The sequence below is a fragment of the Prunus avium genome, chromosome 6, assembly GCF_965620075.1.
Source record: "Prunus avium chromosome 6, drPruAviu1.hap1.1, whole genome shotgun sequence".
NCBI lineage: Eukaryota > Viridiplantae > Streptophyta > Magnoliopsida > Rosales > Rosaceae > Prunus > Prunus avium.
This window is the reverse complement of record NC_142289.1, coordinates 38,526,201-38,546,441: the sequence shown is the minus strand read 5'-3', so window position 1 is coordinate 38,546,441 and position 20,241 is coordinate 38,526,201. Positions and strand designations below refer to the sequence as shown.

At 37.8% G+C, this 20,241-nt stretch overlaps 4 protein-coding genes and 2 pseudogenes across 5 annotated transcripts; 4 read left to right on the top strand and 2 right to left on the bottom strand.

Annotated features, from left to right (window-relative positions):
- Window positions 1–538: 538 nt before the first annotated feature.
- LOC110762966 (proteinase inhibitor I4, serpin (DUF716)) lies at window positions 539–1,969 on the bottom strand. Its single transcript, XM_021965696.2, has one exon. The coding sequence runs from the start codon at window positions 1,762–1,764 to the stop codon at window positions 814–816; it is 951 nt and encodes a 316-aa protein (XP_021821388.1). The 5' UTR covers window positions 1,765–1,969; the 3' UTR covers window positions 539–813.
- A 4,532-nt stretch (window positions 1,970–6,501) lies between these two features.
- On the top strand, window positions 6,502–7,309 carry LOC110762965 (dirigent protein 22). Its single transcript, XM_021965695.2, has one exon. The coding sequence runs from the start codon at window positions 6,557–6,559 to the stop codon at window positions 7,139–7,141; it is 585 nt and encodes a 194-aa protein (XP_021821387.1). The 5' UTR covers window positions 6,502–6,556; the 3' UTR covers window positions 7,142–7,309.
- Window positions 7,310–8,214: 905 nt separating this feature from the next.
- On the top strand, window positions 8,215–9,079 carry LOC110763012 (dirigent protein 22 pseudogene; annotated as a pseudogene).
- A 2,583-nt stretch (window positions 9,080–11,662) lies between these two features.
- On the top strand, window positions 11,663–12,280 carry LOC110763020 (dirigent protein 22 pseudogene; annotated as a pseudogene).
- Window positions 12,281–13,691: 1,411 nt separating this feature from the next.
- On the top strand, window positions 13,692–14,365 carry LOC148294168 (uncharacterized). The gene has a single exon (XM_088255418.1). The coding sequence runs from the start codon at window positions 13,781–13,783 to the stop codon at window positions 14,144–14,146; it is 366 nt and encodes a 121-aa protein (XP_088111544.1). The 5' UTR covers window positions 13,692–13,780; the 3' UTR covers window positions 14,147–14,365.
- A 2,715-nt stretch (window positions 14,366–17,080) lies between these two features.
- LOC110762999 (pentatricopeptide repeat-containing protein At5g66520-like) lies at window positions 17,081–20,061 on the bottom strand. Of its 2 annotated transcripts, XR_002527658.2 has the most exons (3): window positions 19,400–20,061; window positions 18,149–19,113; window positions 17,081–18,048 (listed from the first exon to the last, which is right to left on the bottom strand). XR_002527658.2 is itself a non-coding variant. In XM_021965733.2 (2 exons), exons 1-2 carry the CDS (start codon window positions 19,936–19,938, stop codon window positions 18,264–18,266), a joined length of 1,389 nt encoding a protein of 462 aa, XP_021821425.1. In that variant the 5' UTR covers window positions 19,939–20,061; the 3' UTR covers window positions 17,081–18,263. The 2 variants fall into 2 exon arrangements, 1 of the variants encoding a protein (XP_021821425.1); XM_021965733.2 differs by having other exon boundaries at window positions 17,081–19,113.
- Between the last annotated feature and the right edge of the window lie 180 nt (window positions 20,062–20,241).

Here is a 20,241-nt window from a genome sequence, read left to right as displayed (position 1 = left end):
ATTCCAGACACATTAACAAATAATAAAATGCCCATGGTGACAAGAAAATGCAATGTTTTCCCCATGGGTGCAAATTTCTCTATCAGGTATTAATTTATTATAGAAATGGGTAGACTTTAGGACTGAATGGATTTGATTGCGCACACCATATGGTTATGAGAGAGGAGAGTGGCCAACAGCAAATCTATTTTATCCAACTCTCATGGCTGGAGCTGGAGGAGCTTTGTCAAACTCAAACACACAACACAACACAATATTCCGTGTATAAAATTACAATTATTTTGTTAGAGTCACAAACAAACAACCAACATCATCATCTTATTATTTAATTATTTGTGATTATTTATAACGTTAGACTTAAATATCCCGAATGGGAAGGTTATTAACTTATTATCAAAGCTGACGTTGCTTAATTAGATATAAATCACATTGGTTGAGTTCAAAGCATGGTGATACATAAAGATCATAAAACAACATTTTCTTTTGGGGAAAAAAAGAAAAAGAGAGCAATCATTTGAATTAATTCAAATCAATAACATGATAAATAATTCATTCAAAGATATAATAAAATCAAATGAAGATTTTTTTACAATTTAATATATAATTTGGAAGATAGAATAAATCTTCTTCTCCGGCTAAAGCTAAAACCAAACAATTTCGCCACACATATATATCATATATGCATACTTTTCCCTCCCACACAAATCCCCGTCTTAATTAATTAGGCCAACATTAATTATGGTTGGCTTAATCTATTATATCCCACCAACCTAATTAATTTGTACACGCATACCAAATCACACATCCATGTGTCTACCTTTCCATATCTTTGGGCACAAGGGCTGTTTTTTCCATATGATTTATAAAACTCTTTGAGTCTCCAAGCTTACTCTTCTTTTGGGATTCAACATCATCAGCTGGGTCATCTTCATCTTCTTCTATTTGCCTTTCCAGTGAAAAATAATCAACCTTTTCTCCATAAAATTTAACCAGTGCCAAATAGAAGGACACCCCAAAAATTGATACTCCCACCAAGAACCAGCTAAATTGAAGGTTCACTAAGGACTTGGCTCTGTGAAGTGCCTCCTCTCCCTCGCACCTAACCACAAAGTGACCCTCCTCTGAGTTCATGAAACAGCCTTTTGGCATCAAGTCAGGTGTCCAAAGCATGAAACCCATGACCATAAGCCAAAGACCTTGATAAAATATGCTTAGTGACCTCACAAAGCTGACCAAGAAACTCTTAGGTAGACCAATTCCCATGAGGGTTGTGACCAAAGAAACAAGAATCACAATCTGTAGAAGCAGGTGGTATTGGCCTTCAGGGCCCATGTGATCAGCAGAGTGAAGATGAAAGAGAAGAAGCTGCTGCCCAAACGCTATGGCTCCAAGAAGTTGGGTCAAACCATATTGGGCTTTTGGGCCTACTTTGTCAAGAATGATTGCAAAAGCTGCATAGACCAAGAAAGTCATGGAAATTGAAGCGTGTTCAAAGTTGTGAAGATGGTAGGAGGGGATGGTTCCATCATCATCAAGAGGTTGGTGTTTATGTGGGCTTATGAAGAGTTCCATGGCAACGGAGACAGAGGATCCTCCCATGATTACGATGAGCTCCAAGTACTTGAATTTGGAGGTGGGAAACCATGGTGGAGCTCTGTAGGAGTTGGGTTGGTGAAGATGGAGCATGATGTGATTAAATAGGTGCCATAAGCCAATGAGAAGAAACCCCAATCCTGGTATAACATGACCAACTAAACTGCCCATCAAATTCCAACAATGATTTTCTCACAAACTCTAAAAATTCTTGCACTAATATTGCTTTTGAGAGAGAGAGAGAGAGAGAGGAGTTAATAGAGGCAGGGTTTGCTTGTGTTGTTGTTTAAGGCTTAAGGGAAAGGAAGGGAGGGAGTGATGGAGAAGGGTAGCAATTGGGGAGTGGGGTTTTAAAGTTTCAAGAGGGGGGGGGATTGGGTTTGAAATTCCAAGGGGTCTAGAGGCTTCGAAGGGGGTCATAAATTTTGACGTACTTGTTTGGTGGCTTGAAGAATAAGAAGAGATTAACAATGGTTGACCAATGACCCTAATTAATTAAAGGCTACAATAATGACATCAGCAAGGGCTGCTGCTTTCTAGAATGATAGGAGCACAACTTTGGTTTTTCATTTCAATCCACATTTGAAATGACAAATTTGCCATTATTTTAATCTTTTAAAAACTGATTCACTCTATTTTTTTTTATGTTTTCTTTAGCTTGTCAATGAGGAGAGACCCAACTGAGCAAGAAAAACAGTCCATTAAAACAGTGGTCAGGTGAAAGATGCCTGCAGTTTAAAGTTTTCTGGCTTTAACATATGACTGCCTTATATTTAACTCTAATTTTCAGATTGCCTGAAGAAGAAGACTAATGCCAGGAAAGGAAATCATTTTTCCCACATAAAATTACAACAGACACTGTATATAATATATTATATCAAGGGCATTGTAGTCATTGCAAGTGAGAGGGGGTGTTAATGTTGGGCACTTTTGCTATCCACAAATAAAAGGCTAGAATAGATATAGATCATGGGAATTCTGGTCTTGTAATTTCGTACGTACCACTTTTGTTCGAGTTCACATGTTTGGTCATCTTTCTTCTTCTTGCACGAAACTAGGAAATTTCTTCATGACCTATTGACTACGTTGGCATGTATAGCCTGCAGGAAACATGAGTATGCGCTTCAAATTTGACAGAGAAGGTAAAAACACGATTGATATGCAGTCGAGTAGAGTTTAAGCCAGTAGGCCAAAGCAGTGAGCTCATTTTCTTGCTTTCAAGTTCGAGTCCTCCTTATAAATTACATTAATTTATAATAGTTAGACTACCGTTTATATAAAAAGAAAAATACTAATCGAATATAATAAGTCAATGACAAATTAATATGTCACTGAAATCCCCCAAAATATTCTTTCAATAAAAAAGATTAAGAGGGTGTGTCATCACTTGTGTCATTTCTTCAACAAAGATTCGGGGGATCCCTATTCCCTCCTAAAACTATGTGCACCTTGCGTGTGCTATGCCACTACCATTGAATTATTCATGTCCATATATTTTTGTCCTTTTATGAAGTTGGTGGAACCCTAACACCTCCAAACCATTTATTTTTATTTTTGAGTTTTGTGGATTTCAATTGTGAAGAGAAGAAGGCTGGTAATTAATGGTTTATTTGGTTTCTAGAGGACGAAAGACACAAAATTGTAGGGTCCAAACATGGAATAAGCTCCAAGGGCGGCTTGGGACGCAAGTTTTCTTATGATACGCGTAGCTGACCCAACTTCCCCCTCTTTTACTATGACTTTTTTTTTTTTTTTTTTCACAATTAATTAAACACGGGCGTGCCGCGTACCCTCTCATTTGCTTATTGCCCTAAGAAAACTGACAAAGACATAATTGTAATTAAGGGTATAATAATCTGACATATGCAACTGCTAATAAGAAGCTTTGAATCTCAGTGCTTTTCAAAAGTGAAAGATTGAAAGGGACACAAATGATAACAACGACGTTTGGAAACATGGATAAAATACAGGAATAATTCTTCAAATATATGCCCTTTTTTTCTTTTTTCTTTTTTCTTTTTTGTTATTAAACAATCATATAGCTTATTTCTCAAGCAGCGTACTTGCAAACCACGCTGCTGCGTTTATCAGTAAAAATTTTGGTCATAAGAAACACGCCATCAGGTCAATGCAAATGTTTTCAAGCGCGCCCTTGGATTTACAATCATCTATACCGCATGCGCGAGCAAAGCTCATACAAAATGAAAATTCAAAATTTTGTTTTAAGACCAAGTTAGGGGAAACTTGAGTTAAGTACATGCATTAGTAATAATGTTAGGATGACATATCCATAAAATAAATAATATTAACCTCACTGGGTTTATAAGCAACCCGCTGCGGTTTTCATGATTTGTGTCACCCATGACGTTGAGACAAATCTTGAAAAAAAAACATGCATGTATTTTATTATTAAAATGAACGTCACATTTTCAATAACTTAATTATTAGGTATCAAACTTTCCCATCCAATATCAACACGCATATGCTTCCAATTGTGTCATTAGATTATGCTTACAAATATTATTTATAATAAACTGCCTGCTTTGATAAAGTGGTTATTAATTCAAAATTCAGAAAATTAATAAATTATTATGTGGGTTCGAGGCAGAAAATTCTTCTTCTTAAGAGAGTCAAACTATGAATATGAACTTGGTATTTAATTCTTTTCATGTTTGTGGTGCTCAAATTTCTTGTCCGTTGCTTTGGGAAATGTCTAGACCTAGCCGCCTAGCTAGCTAAGGTTCGTGTGAAGATTGAACCCTCCAAACGAATAACTTTTTCCCTCGTGAAATTTTCAGTGAAGCTTGGGTTCGATTTCACAATATGAACGCCAGCTCTGCTTGATCAAAAGTATTATATTCATATTTTGAAAACAATTTCACAATATGAACGCCTGCTACCAAGTCTCGTGTTCGTGTCCCCTTCCTCGAATATCGCTTGTATCACAAAACCAACCTTGAAATTATAGCAAAATGGGTGCGCTAATAATTATACCTATTACATAAGGACCTTTTTCGTGGGTTCAAAAGTATGCCTTGACAGGACTAAAGTGGGCTTTCGATGGTTAGCTCAAAGAAACGAAGGGAGCTTCTATAATGAGGAGGTTGAGTGAGGAGTTTATTTGAGGAGCCCCATCTCACCATCAAAAGGGGTGTGGACCCCCCAATGCACCCCCCCCATGTGCTTTGTTTTTAGTTGTTAATGGTGAGATTTCACCTTCTCAAATAAACTCCTCACTCAACCTCCTCATTCTAGCCTCTCCAAACGAGCAAATGGGCTGAAGAGAAAGTGGCCTTTTGATCAATCTTTGAAAACGCATGACCACATATGGGCTTACTAAGAGAAAATTAAGCCCACAAACTTTTATTATTTGCGCTGGTCTCCGGACAAACTTTTCATATTTGCGTTGAAGCTCTAATTATTAATATTAATATGCTATTTCCAATTGTTGAAGAAATCATAAGACAATGTGCCATTTTGCTTGTGATTTTGGGCTGTCCCCTTCTTTGAGAAATATTTTACTAGTTTTTCCTCTCATATTTTTACCACAGAACAGAAAATTGCTGGTTAGTTCACTCTTCTGCTACAGTTGCAGGTGACCTAAAGAAGTATTATCATGACTTTTTTTTTTTGGTCGAAATACGTGTGATCATGACTAGATTACCTCCCATCTTGGCTACGCAACTAAGTCATAATTCTGTCTCGTGTTTCTTTATATGTTCCAATTTGTGGAAGAAATCATTAGACAATGTTTCCTCTCATTTTTGCTTGTGATTTTGGGCTGTCCCTTCTCTGTGCAATGTTTTAGTAGTTTTTTCCTCTCATATTATATTATACAACAAAAAGCTGCCCAGAGGTTCACTCTGTTACATTTAAAAGACCATTTTCACTGATCAGCACCAGTTTCCAAGCCATCAGTCTGTGGTTATGATGATGGAGCTTAATGGCAGCAAGTGAAGCCATTGATGATTGATGGCTTCCTTCACTTCCACTCAACGTTAGCTTGGAATACCTCGCACTGTGAAAATCAGAAAACTTTTATAGTAAAAATAAAAAACTGCATTATTTTTCACATAGATAAAATAAAAATAACCAAATAAGGCTTAGGTTATATGATGATGATGCTGTCTTTTATGGAGGAGCATCTTATTGCCAGTACATATACCAAAGAGAGCTTTCTTCACACATTGGCTAAAATGGTGCTATCTTTTGTGGAGGAGGAGAGCATATGTATGTATGGTTTGAAAAAGAGTTGTTGTAGCCAACTTTTCTTTTGTTTTTTATAAATATTTTTTCCTATTAAAAGACAGAAACACTTAGCTCCACCAAAAATAAGAGTTAGGTCCACCAACCCAAAGAAGACTTTCTGTCATCATCGCCATACACACTGTATGATTCCAGAAGGCAGAAATTTACATCCAAGTTCCAAACCCTTCAATATTTCAACTAGATGGTCTATTTTTCACATTCCACTGACCCAAAAAAGACTAAAAGGTCATTGTTTCCTATTGACCCCAAAAAATAGGTCATTGTTTCCTTCTTCCTTACTTCTTTAATTACCAAATCCTTCTCATAATTACCCTCACCACTGGCGGACCTACAAAGGCGCAAGAAGGTGCAGCCTTACCACAAGTTACTGCAAGCACAGCACGCAGCATAGCTGGTTGTTGGGTTGTTTAGAGTTTAGTCATTTATAAAACTAATTAAGCCCCAATTTGGTTGATTAATTAACCATTTCATACAATGTGCAGGCTCCCCAAACGAAAAACACATTAACCAAAAAGCAAAAAGGCCAAAGAAAATGTGGCAGTCTGTGGTTGGTGGTCATTATGATGATGAAGACCCAACTTGGTCAACTACAGTTTCAAGCTGTATGGCCCATTCCACTATATATGTGGACACAAAGAAACTACCATTTGTGAACCAGAGGTAGTGATCAAATTCAAAAGAGGCTCAAGCAACCATGGCCAAAACACCTTCTTCCATCTTGGCTACCCAATTCATAATTCTCTCTCTTCTTTCTTCATTTGCCATAATTTTGGTCCAAGGAGAAGATCAGGGTTTTGTGAGATCCTTGGACCCCAAGCTTTTGGGGCTCAAGAAAGAGAAGCTGAGCCACTTTAGGTTTTACTGGCATGACATTTACAGTGGTAAAAATCCCAGTGCAGTAGGAGTTGTGAGAGCACCCACCAATTCATCAACCCTATTTGGTTCAGTTAGCATGATTGATGATCCTCTGACTCAAGGCCCTGAGTTGAGCTCAAAATTGTGGGGAAGGGCTCAAGGGTTCTATGCATCTGCCTCACAACAAGAAATAGGCCTTCTGATGGCTATGAATTTTCATTTCATTGAAGGCAAATACAATGGAAGCACCATATCTGTGCTGGGAAGGAACCAAGTTTTCAACAAGGTGAGGGAGATGCCTATCATTGGAGGCAGTGGGCTTTTCAGGTTTGCAAGGGGTTATGTTGAAGCAAGAACTCACACATTCACTCCAAATACTGGTGATGCCGTAGTTGAGTATAATGTCTATGTGCTGCATTATTGATGGCTTCTTGGTCTTTTTACTCCTTTGCTAGCTTTTTCTTTGCTTCTTCTCTTTTGAGGAGATAGGCTCTAATTATGTTGGCCACCACCTTTGATTACTTTAGGTTTCAGTGGGGTTGCTTTCTTTGTTAAGTAATTGCAATTTTATATTCTCTGAGTATTTTTCTAAGGCTATGCATAATGTATTTGGTTGGTATTCAATATCTCAGCAGAATATATACGGATAATTAAAATAAAATAAATCAATATATTGATTGAATTTTTTTTTTAAAAAAAAAAATCACAAGCAGCTAAGGGAATAACTATTTGTACTTGTCAATATATGATATATCTAATCTAATTAGCTGCGATAATAAAGATCAGGAAGGCTCGTTAGGAAGTTAAACAAAAGAAACTATTTAGCGGGCAGAAGTGACCCATTACGCGTGGCCCCAAAGACACCTTGGTAGTTTCATTTTTTTCTATGCTTTTTTGGACACATACTTTTGAAGAGAGACTTTCATGCAACGGAAGAATAACCCTTTTGCTATTTCCGGTTTCTAATGTTTCATTGTATTATTAATTAAGAATATCTAGAGAGACTTTCATGTAAAGAGGATAACCTTTTTGATATCTCCAGCCTCTGGCATTGCATTATTAATTGAGAATAACTATTCCGTTATAAGAAAGATTTTCTGCATACCTTTGGTACAATGTCATTATTGAATGGGTATATGATTTTTGTCACATCAGAATCAAGGGGTTGGTGCCACCAACCACAGGCCCAACCTCACGGAAGCAGGTGGCAGTACTTCCAAATTTTTTTCATACTAAACTATTATGGTGTGGGAAAAGTCTAGTCAATGAGACAATGCCAACTTGGTGTGAATTATATACAAATAAACCCTAACATATGCAACACGCATTACATTTTTAATTAGTTTAGGACTCGTTTCTTTGTCTAACTGTTTAATTATTGCGAGATGTCATCATATTTGTTGGTGTTGGTGAGCAAAATTTCAATAATTTTATTACTCACTACGCCAAAAGTACTTGATTATTATTATAATACAAATTTCATATCTTCTTTCATATTAATAAATGAAAGCCACATGATTTTGTTAAAAAAGTTTAGCCGAACGGAATCATCGTCCTTCTCTTTATATAAAGCTACAAAGGAGAAACAAAAACCTTTGAAGAGGTGCCAAAACAAAACCATGGCTAGAATCTCTCCCATCTTAACTTTCCAATTCATAATTTCCTCCCTCCTCCTCTCTTCCTTTGCCATGACCTTAGTTTCTGGGGAAAATCATGGGTTTGTGAGAACCATAGACCCTAAGTTTCTAGGGTTGCAGAGAGAAAAGCTCACCCACATTCGCTTGTATTGGCATGACATTGTTGGTGGGCCCCATCCTACAGCCATAGATGTGGTCTCACCACCCTCCAAGTCATCACCCACAAATTTTGGGCTAGTGAGAATGTTTGATAATGCACTGACCCAAGGGCCTGAGTTGAGCTCAGAATTGGTGGCAAGGGCTCAAGGGTTTTATGCATCTGCAGCACAAAAGGAGCTTAGCCTGCTGATGGCACAGAACTTTGCTTTTGTTCAAGGTGAGTTTAATGGCAGCACCATAACTTTGCTAGGAAGAAATTCAGTTTTCAACAAGGTGAGGGAGCTGCCTGTGATTGGTGGTAGTGGAGTTTTCAGGTTTGCTAGGGGTTATGCTGAAGCAAGAACACACACGTTTGATCTCACCACAGGTGATGCTACGGTGGAGTATAATATTTATGTGTTGCATTATTGATCATGGGTTTTGGCAATTTAGGATTGGGACCCTTTTGCTTGGTTTTGGTAATTTGGGCCCCTTTGCCTCCTTGTAATTATAAATTATCAGAAGTTCATAGTATGACTACTTGTACTTTGTTCCAAATTAATAAATAAAAGAAGGATTCAGATTATTAGAGCATTTCCACCGCACTCCCAGCCGGGGCCTTAGGCCCAAAAAGCAGTTTCCAACGGTAAAAATAGCCCAGGTAAGGCGTGGGCTCTACAAGCCCTGGCAGGCCCAAAGGTAAGAACAGCCCGAGCTCATTGCAACGTCAGTTATTACGTCAGCAACGAAAAAAAATACCAAAATTTTCAGAATTTTTTAAAAATATATATAAATAGCTTGCCATATTCTCCATTTCTCACACTAACACTCTATACAAATTCTTCTCCTCATATCTCATGTGAATAGTGTTTTCTCTTGGGTTGCCATGACAATGGGTGGAAAACCAACAAAAAAATTGCTAGGATAGACACTTGTGGGGGTCTTTTTGTTCCAGCAGCCTAACGAATGGGCTTGGGCTACTGTGAGAAGAAAGCGAACAAAAAGATCCTCCTGAAGCCTGAGTTCAAGAACCAGACTCCCAAAAGAATTTTTTTAAAAGACTTGTTGAAGCCTTAGAAAAAAAAAATACGTTTGGGTTCTTTTCACCAACACTCAGAAGAACGCATGAAATTCATTAATGACTTAGCGTGAGGAGCTTATGGCATGGGAGCTGAGCTTTCACAAGTTTAGCAATTTGAGAGAGAGAGAGAGAGAGAGAGAGAGATCAAAGCATGAATTTCTTGGAGAGAAACAGGTTTTAGAGTGGGAGAGGGGAGAATTAGGATGGCTTCTATCTTAGAACAGAGAGAAGCGTTGGGAGTAGAAGATGGGAAAATTCCAGTTCGCTTGACAAAGCTTGGTCTTGCTCTGGAATGGTGTGTGTTGCTGGGTAGAAGAAGCTCTGTTTTATAGGCGTTTGGGATCCTAATTTCGTCGATCATCCATTCCTACTTTTTCTTTCCCTTTCTCCGATTACTCCCTTTCTTGTGCAAAATCATTGACCAGAGCGCCTGAATCGATGGCTTCTTGTGGTTCCAAGGCTTTGTGCGGCTGAGCCTCTCCATGGGGGTAAGGCGCCACTTGTTTTCTCCCTTGGTTTTCAAATCAGAGCTTACAAAGGAAAACTGAGAACAGAGGAAGTTGTTTGTCCACTGGGTATTTCTTCTACACTTATGGATTTCCTATGGTCCTTGCTGTGATTTTGGGAATATTAAATGTTTGACATTACGCACTACGCAATGATAATTTAGAATACACAATAGACATTACTCACTACGCAATGATAATTTAAAATACACAACAGACATTACTCATTACACAATAATAATTTGAAATACACAAAGAACATTACTCACTACGCAATGATAATTTAAAATACTCACTACACAATGATAATTTAAAATACACAAAGGACATTACTCACTACACAATGATAATTTAAAATACATCTCACCACTCATCTCAACACTTGACACGTGTCCTTTGGCATAACCATAGTTAACTCTTTACTTTGTCTTTATGCAATTATGGTTATGTTAATAGACACGTGTCAAATGTTGAGATGGATGGTGATGATACACTTTGAGTTAAAGTGGTGAGCAAAAATGCTCCCACCTTATCCCCTTAACTGTAGATTTCATAGAAGAAAGAAAGTCAAATCAGTCGTAAAGAGAGCTTAGTGGAACAAAAACATTGCCCTTCACTTCATTTTTATATATATTGGAGACCATTTACAAAACAAGCATACCATTTACTGAAAAGCCTTGAAGACATTAGAGGTGCCAAAACCATGGCTAGAATTTCTCCTATCCTAGCTTTCCAACTCATAATTTCCTCCCTCTTCTCTTCCTTTGCCATGATCCCAGTCTCTGGGGAAAATCATGGGTTTGTAGGAAGCATTGACCCTAAGCTATTTATCTAGTTAACGGACCTAATTGCCTATATAAAAAAAAAATTCACAGACCCAATTGCAACTGGAGGCCAAGTTCAGGGACGTCTACAGTAGATACCCCTTATTAATATATGAAAGTCTGTCTTTTCTTTTATATATAACTAGGGAATGGGAATTAAACAAACTACTTTGAGTCTACGAGTAAACGCTCTTAACCAGTGCAACCACAAGTTATTATTTTGTTTTTGATTGGATATGGAAGTCTCTTTGAGAATATTAAATGTTTGACATTACGCACTACACAATGATAATTTAAAATACACAAAGGACATTACTCACTACACAATGATAATTTAAAATACAATTTAAAATACACAAAGGACATTACTCACTACACAATGATAATTTAAAATACACAAAGGACATTATTCACTACACAATTATAATTTAAAATACACCTCACCACCCATCTCAACACTTGACACGTGTCCCTTGGCATAACTATAGTTAACTCTTTACTTTGTATTTATGCAACTATGATTATGTCAATAGACACGTGTCAAAGGTTGAGATAGATAGTGAAGATACACCTTGGGTTAAAGTGGTGAGCCAAAATGCTCCCACATTAACCCCTTAACTGTTTCATAGAAGAAAGAAAGTCAAATCAGTTGTAAAGAGAGCTTAGTGGAACAGAAACATTGCCCTTCACTTCATTTTTATATATATTGGAGACCATTTACAAAACAAGCATACCATTTACTGAAAAGCCTTGAAGACATTAGAGGTGCCAAAACCATGGCTAGAATTTCTCCTATCCTAGCTTTCCAACTCATAATTTCCTCCCTCTTCTCTTCCTTTGCCATGATCCCAGTCTCTGGGGAAAATCATGGGTTTGTAGGAAGCATTGACCCTAAGCTTTTTGGACTGCAAAATGAAAAGCTCACCCACATTCGCTTATTTTGGCATGACATTCGTAATGGGCCTCACCCTTCTGCCACAAATTTTGGGTTAGTGAGAATGTTTGGTAATGCCCTAACCATAGGACCTGAATTGAGCTCAGAATTGGTGGGAAGGGCTCAAGGGTTTTATGCATCTGCAGCACGAAAGAAGCTTAGCCTGTTGATGGTTCAGAACTTTGCTTTTGTCCTAGGTAAGTTTAATGGCAGCAGCATAAGTTTGATAGGAAGAAATTCAATTTTCAACAAAGTAAGGGTAAGGGAGCTGCCTGTGGTTGGTGGAAGCGGGGCTTTCAGGTTTGCTAGGGGTTATGCTGAGGCAACCACCACCGGTAATGCTACGGTGGAGTACAATATCTTTGTGTTGCATTATTGATCATGGGATTTGGGAAGTTCATAGTATGACTTCTTGTATTTTCTTGGAAATAAATCAAATTAAATAAAAGGTGGACTCAGATTACAAATTGGACCTTTTTGCTTGGTTTTGTTAAAATAAATTATCAGAAGATGGACTAATCTTCCCTGTATCGTTCCAATTTTATCAAATATCCCCCCTACTATGTCGATGTGGGATTTGTAATTAACCGCATATACCAATACAAAGCGTGGGCCACGGGAGGCACCAATTATGTGGCCTACTAATATTATTAGCATCCTAGTTTTGAAAATATTTACAGTTGAATTAAGTGTCGTAAAGCACTACCATTTTGCAAACCCACATCAGCATGAGTGCAATTGAACTCGAACCCAAACAGATAATGCAACAAATGAGGTCAAAATTTACCCCCAAAAAGAAAAAAAGAGATAACTCAATAAAAGTCAGACAAAAAAGTCATTAGATGGGTTAATCAATCATCTAATCATTTACATATTCACTTTGACGCTTAATGGGACACGTTAGCTAGCAATTCTTTGATCACTAATCATGATGCTGCCAAGTGCCAAGTGCCAAATGATTTCAAATTGCTTGGTATCCTGTGGGACCCTTTCCCAATTTTTGTTTTTAAAGCCATAACCCAGGTTTGAGCAGATAAACCCCATTATATATGGATGAGGCTCTGAATGAGTTTAAGCAGCTTGTTCATGTGTGGTTTTTAAGCATTGGACAAGTCTAGACTTTCTTTCATGGCCATAACAAATGCTTATGTCATATTGACATTGATCTACTCCACTTTGCATACCAAAATACGACAGCACGAAAATAAAACTCGGGTATAAGTTCAGAAAAAATCACTGTGGTTAATTTTTTTTCTTCTACATATCCAATTTAGATCATAAATGCATATGCAGATGGTGGTGATGATTTCATGTACCCAAATTGAAGCAAGCAGTTACTTAAAAACCAGAAATATGCATATCCCCTTTCAATATTTAATTTCCTTTAGCAGCTTAAAATATACATAAAGCATGCAAAGGTGACTTGGACCACCATTCTAGGCACGACTTTCCCAATAATATTGTTCTTTTTGCAACTTTTGCCTTCACTACAAAATAAATCCTGCCCTTTTTTTTTTAAATTTTCTGTTCAATATTATTATTCCTCTTATCTGCCCATATTCCTGTCCATGGTCGGTCGTACGTGGCAATTCCTCATTGGTTGACAGCTCAATTAACGAATCTTAACCATGAACTATTCTCACCGTCACTTGGAATTATCCCGATGGATCTGCAAGCAAAAAGAAGAATCCCTATAATGCAAGTAAAGAAAGCCGAAAAAGAAAAAGTTGCACAAACCCTTTAGAAAAAAAGAAAAAAAATCAAGTTTGCATACATGAATAAGTAATCAAAAATACGAAAATTAAAATAAATAAAAAACAAAGATATTCTCTATATAAACCAAGTTCACAGCACAACTTTTTCTCAAAGACTATCAAACAAGTTCATTCTAGAAAAAAACAGTCGCACAAAAAGCTTTCAAATTTCAAAAACCCTACGATACTATGGATAGGGACTACAACTATTATTCTTACTGGGACTACTTCTCCATCCCTCTTCACCTTTGCTTCTTCATTTCCATCCTCGTCTTCATCTTGGGCTTCACATGGTACATCAACTACGAGTCAATGTTTGAGGATTTGATGACTCAGGTCAAACTCTTCCTCATGCTTGTTCCACTGCTGCTTCTTCTTGCCGTCCACTGCTTATCGGGTGGCTTGTCGTTTTTGCTGCCGTTGCCGGAGAAGGATTCACTGCATAGGGCAGGAGGGTCTCCGTGGGGTGTTGGACTTGTGCTTGTGTTCCTTTTGATCATGATCTCTTACCAGTCTTCTTTCCACGAACGATGGTTTCCCTTACTAAGTAGATGATGATGATGATTTATTAGGTCAGGTGTATATACATAATATATATTTCAATGAATTGGGTATTTTGTAGTAATAGTACTAAAGCTTGGGATTTGCCTTGTTCTTTTTGGCGTACAAATCTAGCTAGCTAGCTACTTTTTCTTTTCTTTTTTTGGTTGAGATAATTGTATGTAACTTGGTGTTATGATATTCCACTTATGAAGTACTCTTTTATTTTATTTTTATCAAGACCCCCATTTCATTATTCATGAACGCTGACCAATCATATAATATTTATCCTATAGATTTGTTCTTACCGAATAAATACATATTTATGAAGCATTATATTATGATTATGCCTAATTTTCTCTATGATTGTGGCATACTGATACCATAGCTCATATATGTTGGTTATGCGGCAAACTGTACATTAGGAAACGTTATTGTAATTTGTAAGATGTTAATAAAGTCATTTCTATTTCGTGTAACACATGGGAAAATATATATGATATTATACAAAAAATTTCCCAATTAAGTTAGTGTTTGTCGTCAACGAGGTCTAGCTTATGGCATTAGTTGTGTTGTGTGTGTGAGAAACTCTCTCCCCTCTAATTTAGACTATCGCTTGTACTTTAAAAAAAAAAACTTAGTGTTGGCCTCCCATTTAAGATGATAAAACCGTTTACAATTAAGTTTTAAATTTTGACCCATTAATCATGGCTGTGATTAATCATGGAAAATATAATAATATTACCCATGGTTACGTCCATAAGAAAATGCATCATAAAACTTACGACCTTGAAAAGCTAAGCTAACTGGTGGTATTGACTGACAGCAAATGAGAGGTACAATTTGGCTCCATTTCTTGGGATGTAGTTGAAATTGGTATCTACTATCTGGTGCTGAAGATTTTCCAACATCACCATATACCCAAATAAAACCAGTTGGAAGAAATTGGCAGACAGCTATACTCATTACTCCTCTACTTAAAACAAACAACCCCAATATTAAATATTAATTATTGCAATTTGCATGGTTTAGGGTTTTATTTACTAAAATTTCGATTATTAGGAGTTTCAAGCACTTTCTCAAAATAATGAAAGTGTAAAAGCACTCTTGTAAGTTGTAGCAGAAAGATGTCACTCAAAATTCAAATGGGGCTCATGTGGTGGAACCCCCCGTACTACTTTTATACTTCTTCTGATGATGAGAGAATTAATAAATTAGTTGGACCGAAAGAAAAAGAGTTTTTTTTTTTTTTTTTCTTTCTTGAAACAATGAATAATAAATTGATTTTATCATGAGTGCAAGTAATTAAGCACTTCTTCCCAATATATAAGCGACAATAGGACACCAGTCAGCCAGATGACCAAGTGTCCTTAGAGCACGTGACTTTTGGCCTGAAGGATGCAGCCCCACCGCCCACGGGAGCCGTATGGAAGGTCAGGTCCGACGTGTCCGACACCACATATGGTCAACACAAATTGTAACCAAACTATACTATGGGGTTTTGATGCATCTAACACTTTGGTCCTTGTCTTTTAAGAGTTGGCAAAACCATCCTTTAAAGTTTATATGTATTACACTACTAGCTCCTTCATCCGTCAAACTATCAAGTTACGCATTCCTTTTTTTTTTTAGTGGATTGACGGCGTGTAAGCCATTTTTCATTCCTCTCTATAAGCAAAAAATGATCCTATTGGGGTCCTTTGTCAAAAAGTAACGGTTAACTTGAAAGTATGATAGATGGAAGAGTCAATTGTGTAACAATTTGTAACTTCAAGAGTGGTTTTTATCAAAAATTTTAAAAAATAAGGATCAAAATGTATCAGACCCGAACCAAAGGGATGCCGAGTGCAATTTGCCCATAAATAAATTGCAGCAGTGTGCCATTAGCATCAGAGCATATGGTTGTGTAAGCTCAATTCAAAAGCCAATAACAGCAATATGATACATCATTTCCAACCACTACCTCAATATTGAGAAGAATAGAAATTAAACAAAACAATTTTGGGTATTAATTTGGATATTAAATCTGATTATAGAAATGTACAGAATCAGAAGAGCCATGGTCCATATCCTCTGTTTAGAGGCTGCTTCATTAGTGGGGACGAGGCCTACACTTGACTTAATGAAACTTCATTAATGGTGGAGGATTAACAGTCTAGGTTTCTAATTAGGGAGTGGTCCATTTGCACAGTTGCCCTAGCTCCCATTGGACGAGTCAGCAATTGGATAATTTCTTTTCTGTTTTGTCAATTGCTTGCTTCCTTGGGAAGGGGTTTGAGTTTGTTTTGTTGGTAAGAATGACAAGGATTAAACCAGAAATGCAGAAAATTAAACCAAGGAAGGTATCAAAATAATTCATCTCCAAATGTTTTTTTTTCGTTTTCTGTTCTCTCAGGCATCCATGGAAGTCAGATCCTGCTTTTAGGGGAAGCAGCAAGAGTGGTAATTTGCATAGATACATACAATATATGATTTCATTCATATTCCATAGAAAAAGGATAGCCTTCAAATGAAAGTCAAATCACATGAAGGAGAAGCAGCATAACATTACATATTCATACTTGTCCTCTGAACAGAGAGACAGAGAGACATCCATTAAGCTAGAAAAGAAGGCCATGCAAGGAAGGTTGGTAAGAAATGAGAAAGAAAAGCAGAAATAGTACAAAGGCCACACCCCAAGGTGAGCCTCCAGCTCTGTGGATGGCTCCAGGCTCAGACCCTGGAATGCTAATGCTAACTTGGCTGCCTGTGGAGAGCCAATGAACTACAATGACTATAAGCAAAGGAGAAATTACCAGCAAACGTTGCAGCAGCTCGGATACTGTGGCCATTACAGCGTCGTAAACCACGTAACCTACAAACCCACAAATGAGTATCATAGTAGCCATTGGGAGCCAATTTTCTGAGAGATTGAAAAACCAAGAACTTGATCTGGGAGCTGAAGCCATGAGCAAGAAGCTTAGTGTTCAGAGAGTGAAACTTGTGGAGTGAGTGGGGGTATGCAAAGGCATACAAGTAAAAGGCCCATATATGTCTCCTTTTTTGTAGTTACTCTGCTGGACTTAGCATATACTGCTCAGCAGGAAAAATAATTGAGGCCTGTACTGTTGAAACTTTTGTTCCATTTTGCCTTTTATAACAGAGGGAACAATTTACCAAGTTTAAGTTGGAATTTAACCCTCCCATGTGGAAGCATGTGATCATGGATTGAGCTACTCACCATGGAAAGTGAGGGCAATGATGGGATTTCACCAGAATCTCAAATGGATTTCGCCAAAATTAGAATCGGTAATGTTTAGAATATGCATAAAAAATGTCACTGTCAAAAACACTTTCGGTTCCAACCATAATTCTCACACAGGGGTAGGTAATCCAATGCTACAAATGGTTGAAATTACCCCAAGGAGTAATAATGGTAACTTGAGCAACTCAAGTATCGACTACCACTGCTGGTGATGCACACAAAGCAAACTTGTGCTTGGCATAAAGGGGACACATTAAGCAACTTGACAATGCAGAATTTATCAGAATGCATCATGCATGAAATGAATAGATCAGCAACTCTGTGCTCTACGATTAGTGTGAACTTCCACAGTTTATACCTATAAGTATTTTTCTTTGTTCATAAGTCAGAGAGTTTGCAGTCCGGAGGCTGAATGAATTAGAAGCAATCTCCTATGACTACTTGCAGATCAGGATGCAATGTCCAATATTTTTAAATACCATTTCTTACACATTCTGCAAGCATCATGTTCATTCCCCAGATGAAAATCTCATAGAAATGCATCCACTCCTAACTGAAATTTACAGCGGCATCTAGGAATAAGTTTAGTTGAGATGTCTCAATCTGCTCTTGACATTCAGGGAAATTCTCATAAGCACCAACAAAGCTCGATTTTCTGGTTGGGTCTCCAACACTATTCAAAGAAACAAGAATAAAGAATCAAATTCTAATAATCACCAGTTTACACTTCTCACCTTCCAATTCCAAATTTGGATGCTCTATCACTTTATTACCTCTCTTGACCAGTCATCCTTATCCAGCTTTCCTCAGTGTCCTTTCTTTCCTCTTGGCCATTCTGTCCATCCCCTCTCTGCAAACATTCTAACTTTAGCCTCCTGGAAACGAAACTTACACTAGAGGCTCGTTTATAGTTGCTGCAGTAGAACCACCACCACCTACCTCCACCCAACTGCACCCAGGAACCTTTACCAAACCCTTCTGTTTCATGGCTACTCGTATATCAGCAGCATCATTCCAACAACCAGAAAGAGAAGATACACTAGCAGCAAGTACATAGTTTGCTCCCAGGTTAGGCTCTGATATAAGGAGTTTCCTGAGTTTATCATCTAAAGTAATAGCCACGCCATGGTTCCTACAGGCACCCAAGAAGCTCCTCAGTATAACAGAGTTAGGCTCCATTGGCATACTTTTGATAATCTCATAAGCTTCTTCAATCAGACCAGCTCTTCCAAGCAAATCTACTAAGCATCCATAATGTTCCAATGTTGGCTGAATACCATACGTTCTCACCATCTGATTGAAAAATTGTCGACCCTTATGTACGAGGCCCAAATGGCTACAAGCTGACAAGATGGCAGAAAATGACATGCTGTCTGGTACCAGCCCAGTTTGTTCCATGCGGGTAAACAATGAGATAGCATCCTTTCCATGACCATGTTCGGCAAGACCAGAGATCATAATTGTCCAAGACTGCAAATTCTTCTCACGCATTGAATTGAAAACTTGGAAGGCTTTCTCAACGTGCCCACACTTAGAATACATCTCAAGGAGAGCTGTCCCCAAAGCAACATCTATCCCAATGCAATTGACAACAATGTAGCAATGAATGGACTCTCCTGCTCTAAAATTAAGTAGACGGGTACAGGCAGAAAGCAAGCTTACCAAAGTGACTGAATTTGGGTTTTCATTCGCTAGTTTCATGTCTTGAAAAACCTTAAAGGCATCCAAGGGACAATTGCTGAAAACAAAAGAAGGAAAACGAATATGAGTAATAATATACCTGTGTTTAGGAAAGGTTATTTTGGTAGAGCCTAAAGAATGACTAACTAGTTAACATAAAATCAGATAGAACTTAAAAACAAATGCAAATCTCAGAAATCCAGTTTTGGTTCTATGTACTGCCATAAAACGTCTTTCAAGTAATAACTGGTGCATAAGAGTGCCAGAAACTACATGCTCCAAATTGCACAGTGATGCAACAAAAAGAGAAAAGGTTAAACAATTTGAACAAAGAAGGCACATACCATGCTACATATCCTGCAATCATAGAGCTCCAGGAAACCACATCTCTAACAGTCATTTCTTCAAACACCCGCCTTGCAAGCCCTATTGCGCCGCAAGCGGCATACATCCTCAAAAGGGTATTCCGTATATACCGGTCCGAATCAAAACCCACCTTGAGAATCAAAGAATGCACAGGCCCGCCTACTCCAACAATGGAACATCGACCGCATGCTTTCAAAACAAAAGGGTACGTAAAATTGTCGGGTTTAAGCCCAATTCTGTGAAGCTGAAAGAAGAAGTTGAGCGATTCAAGTGGATTTGAGCTGTTTGTAAAGGCTCTGATAATTGAATTCCAAGCAAAGAGTGGAGGCTTAATGGGTATATGATCAAAGACCAGTTTGGAAAAGTCGATCGAGATTGAGCAGGCAGCATATATGTAGTGGGAGACGAAGTTGGGGTTGTGATCGAGACCGGTTTTAAGGACGAGAGAGTGGAGTTGGAGTAGATGTGCGGCAGAACTTGACCGTTGGATGAGCAGTTGAATCTGGCGGGAAACCATTGGCACGAACGCAACGGAATTCCAGAATCAACGGAACGAAAGTCTGAAATGATTTTAACTCAAAATAACATGTTTACTCAAACTCTTATTTTTAACAATAATTAGAAAGATACAATTGCACCGAGTGGGGCCTAAAACCCTAAACCGTAAAAACCCTCTCCCCATCCTAACTTGGGAAAAAAGAAAAGAAAAAAAAACAATCCAAGATTAATTACAAGTCCTTAACCAATCCTTAACCAACTCAAACCCCTGATCAAAAATATATAAAAGAACTGACTTTGGCTATAACCCTAAAACTATATA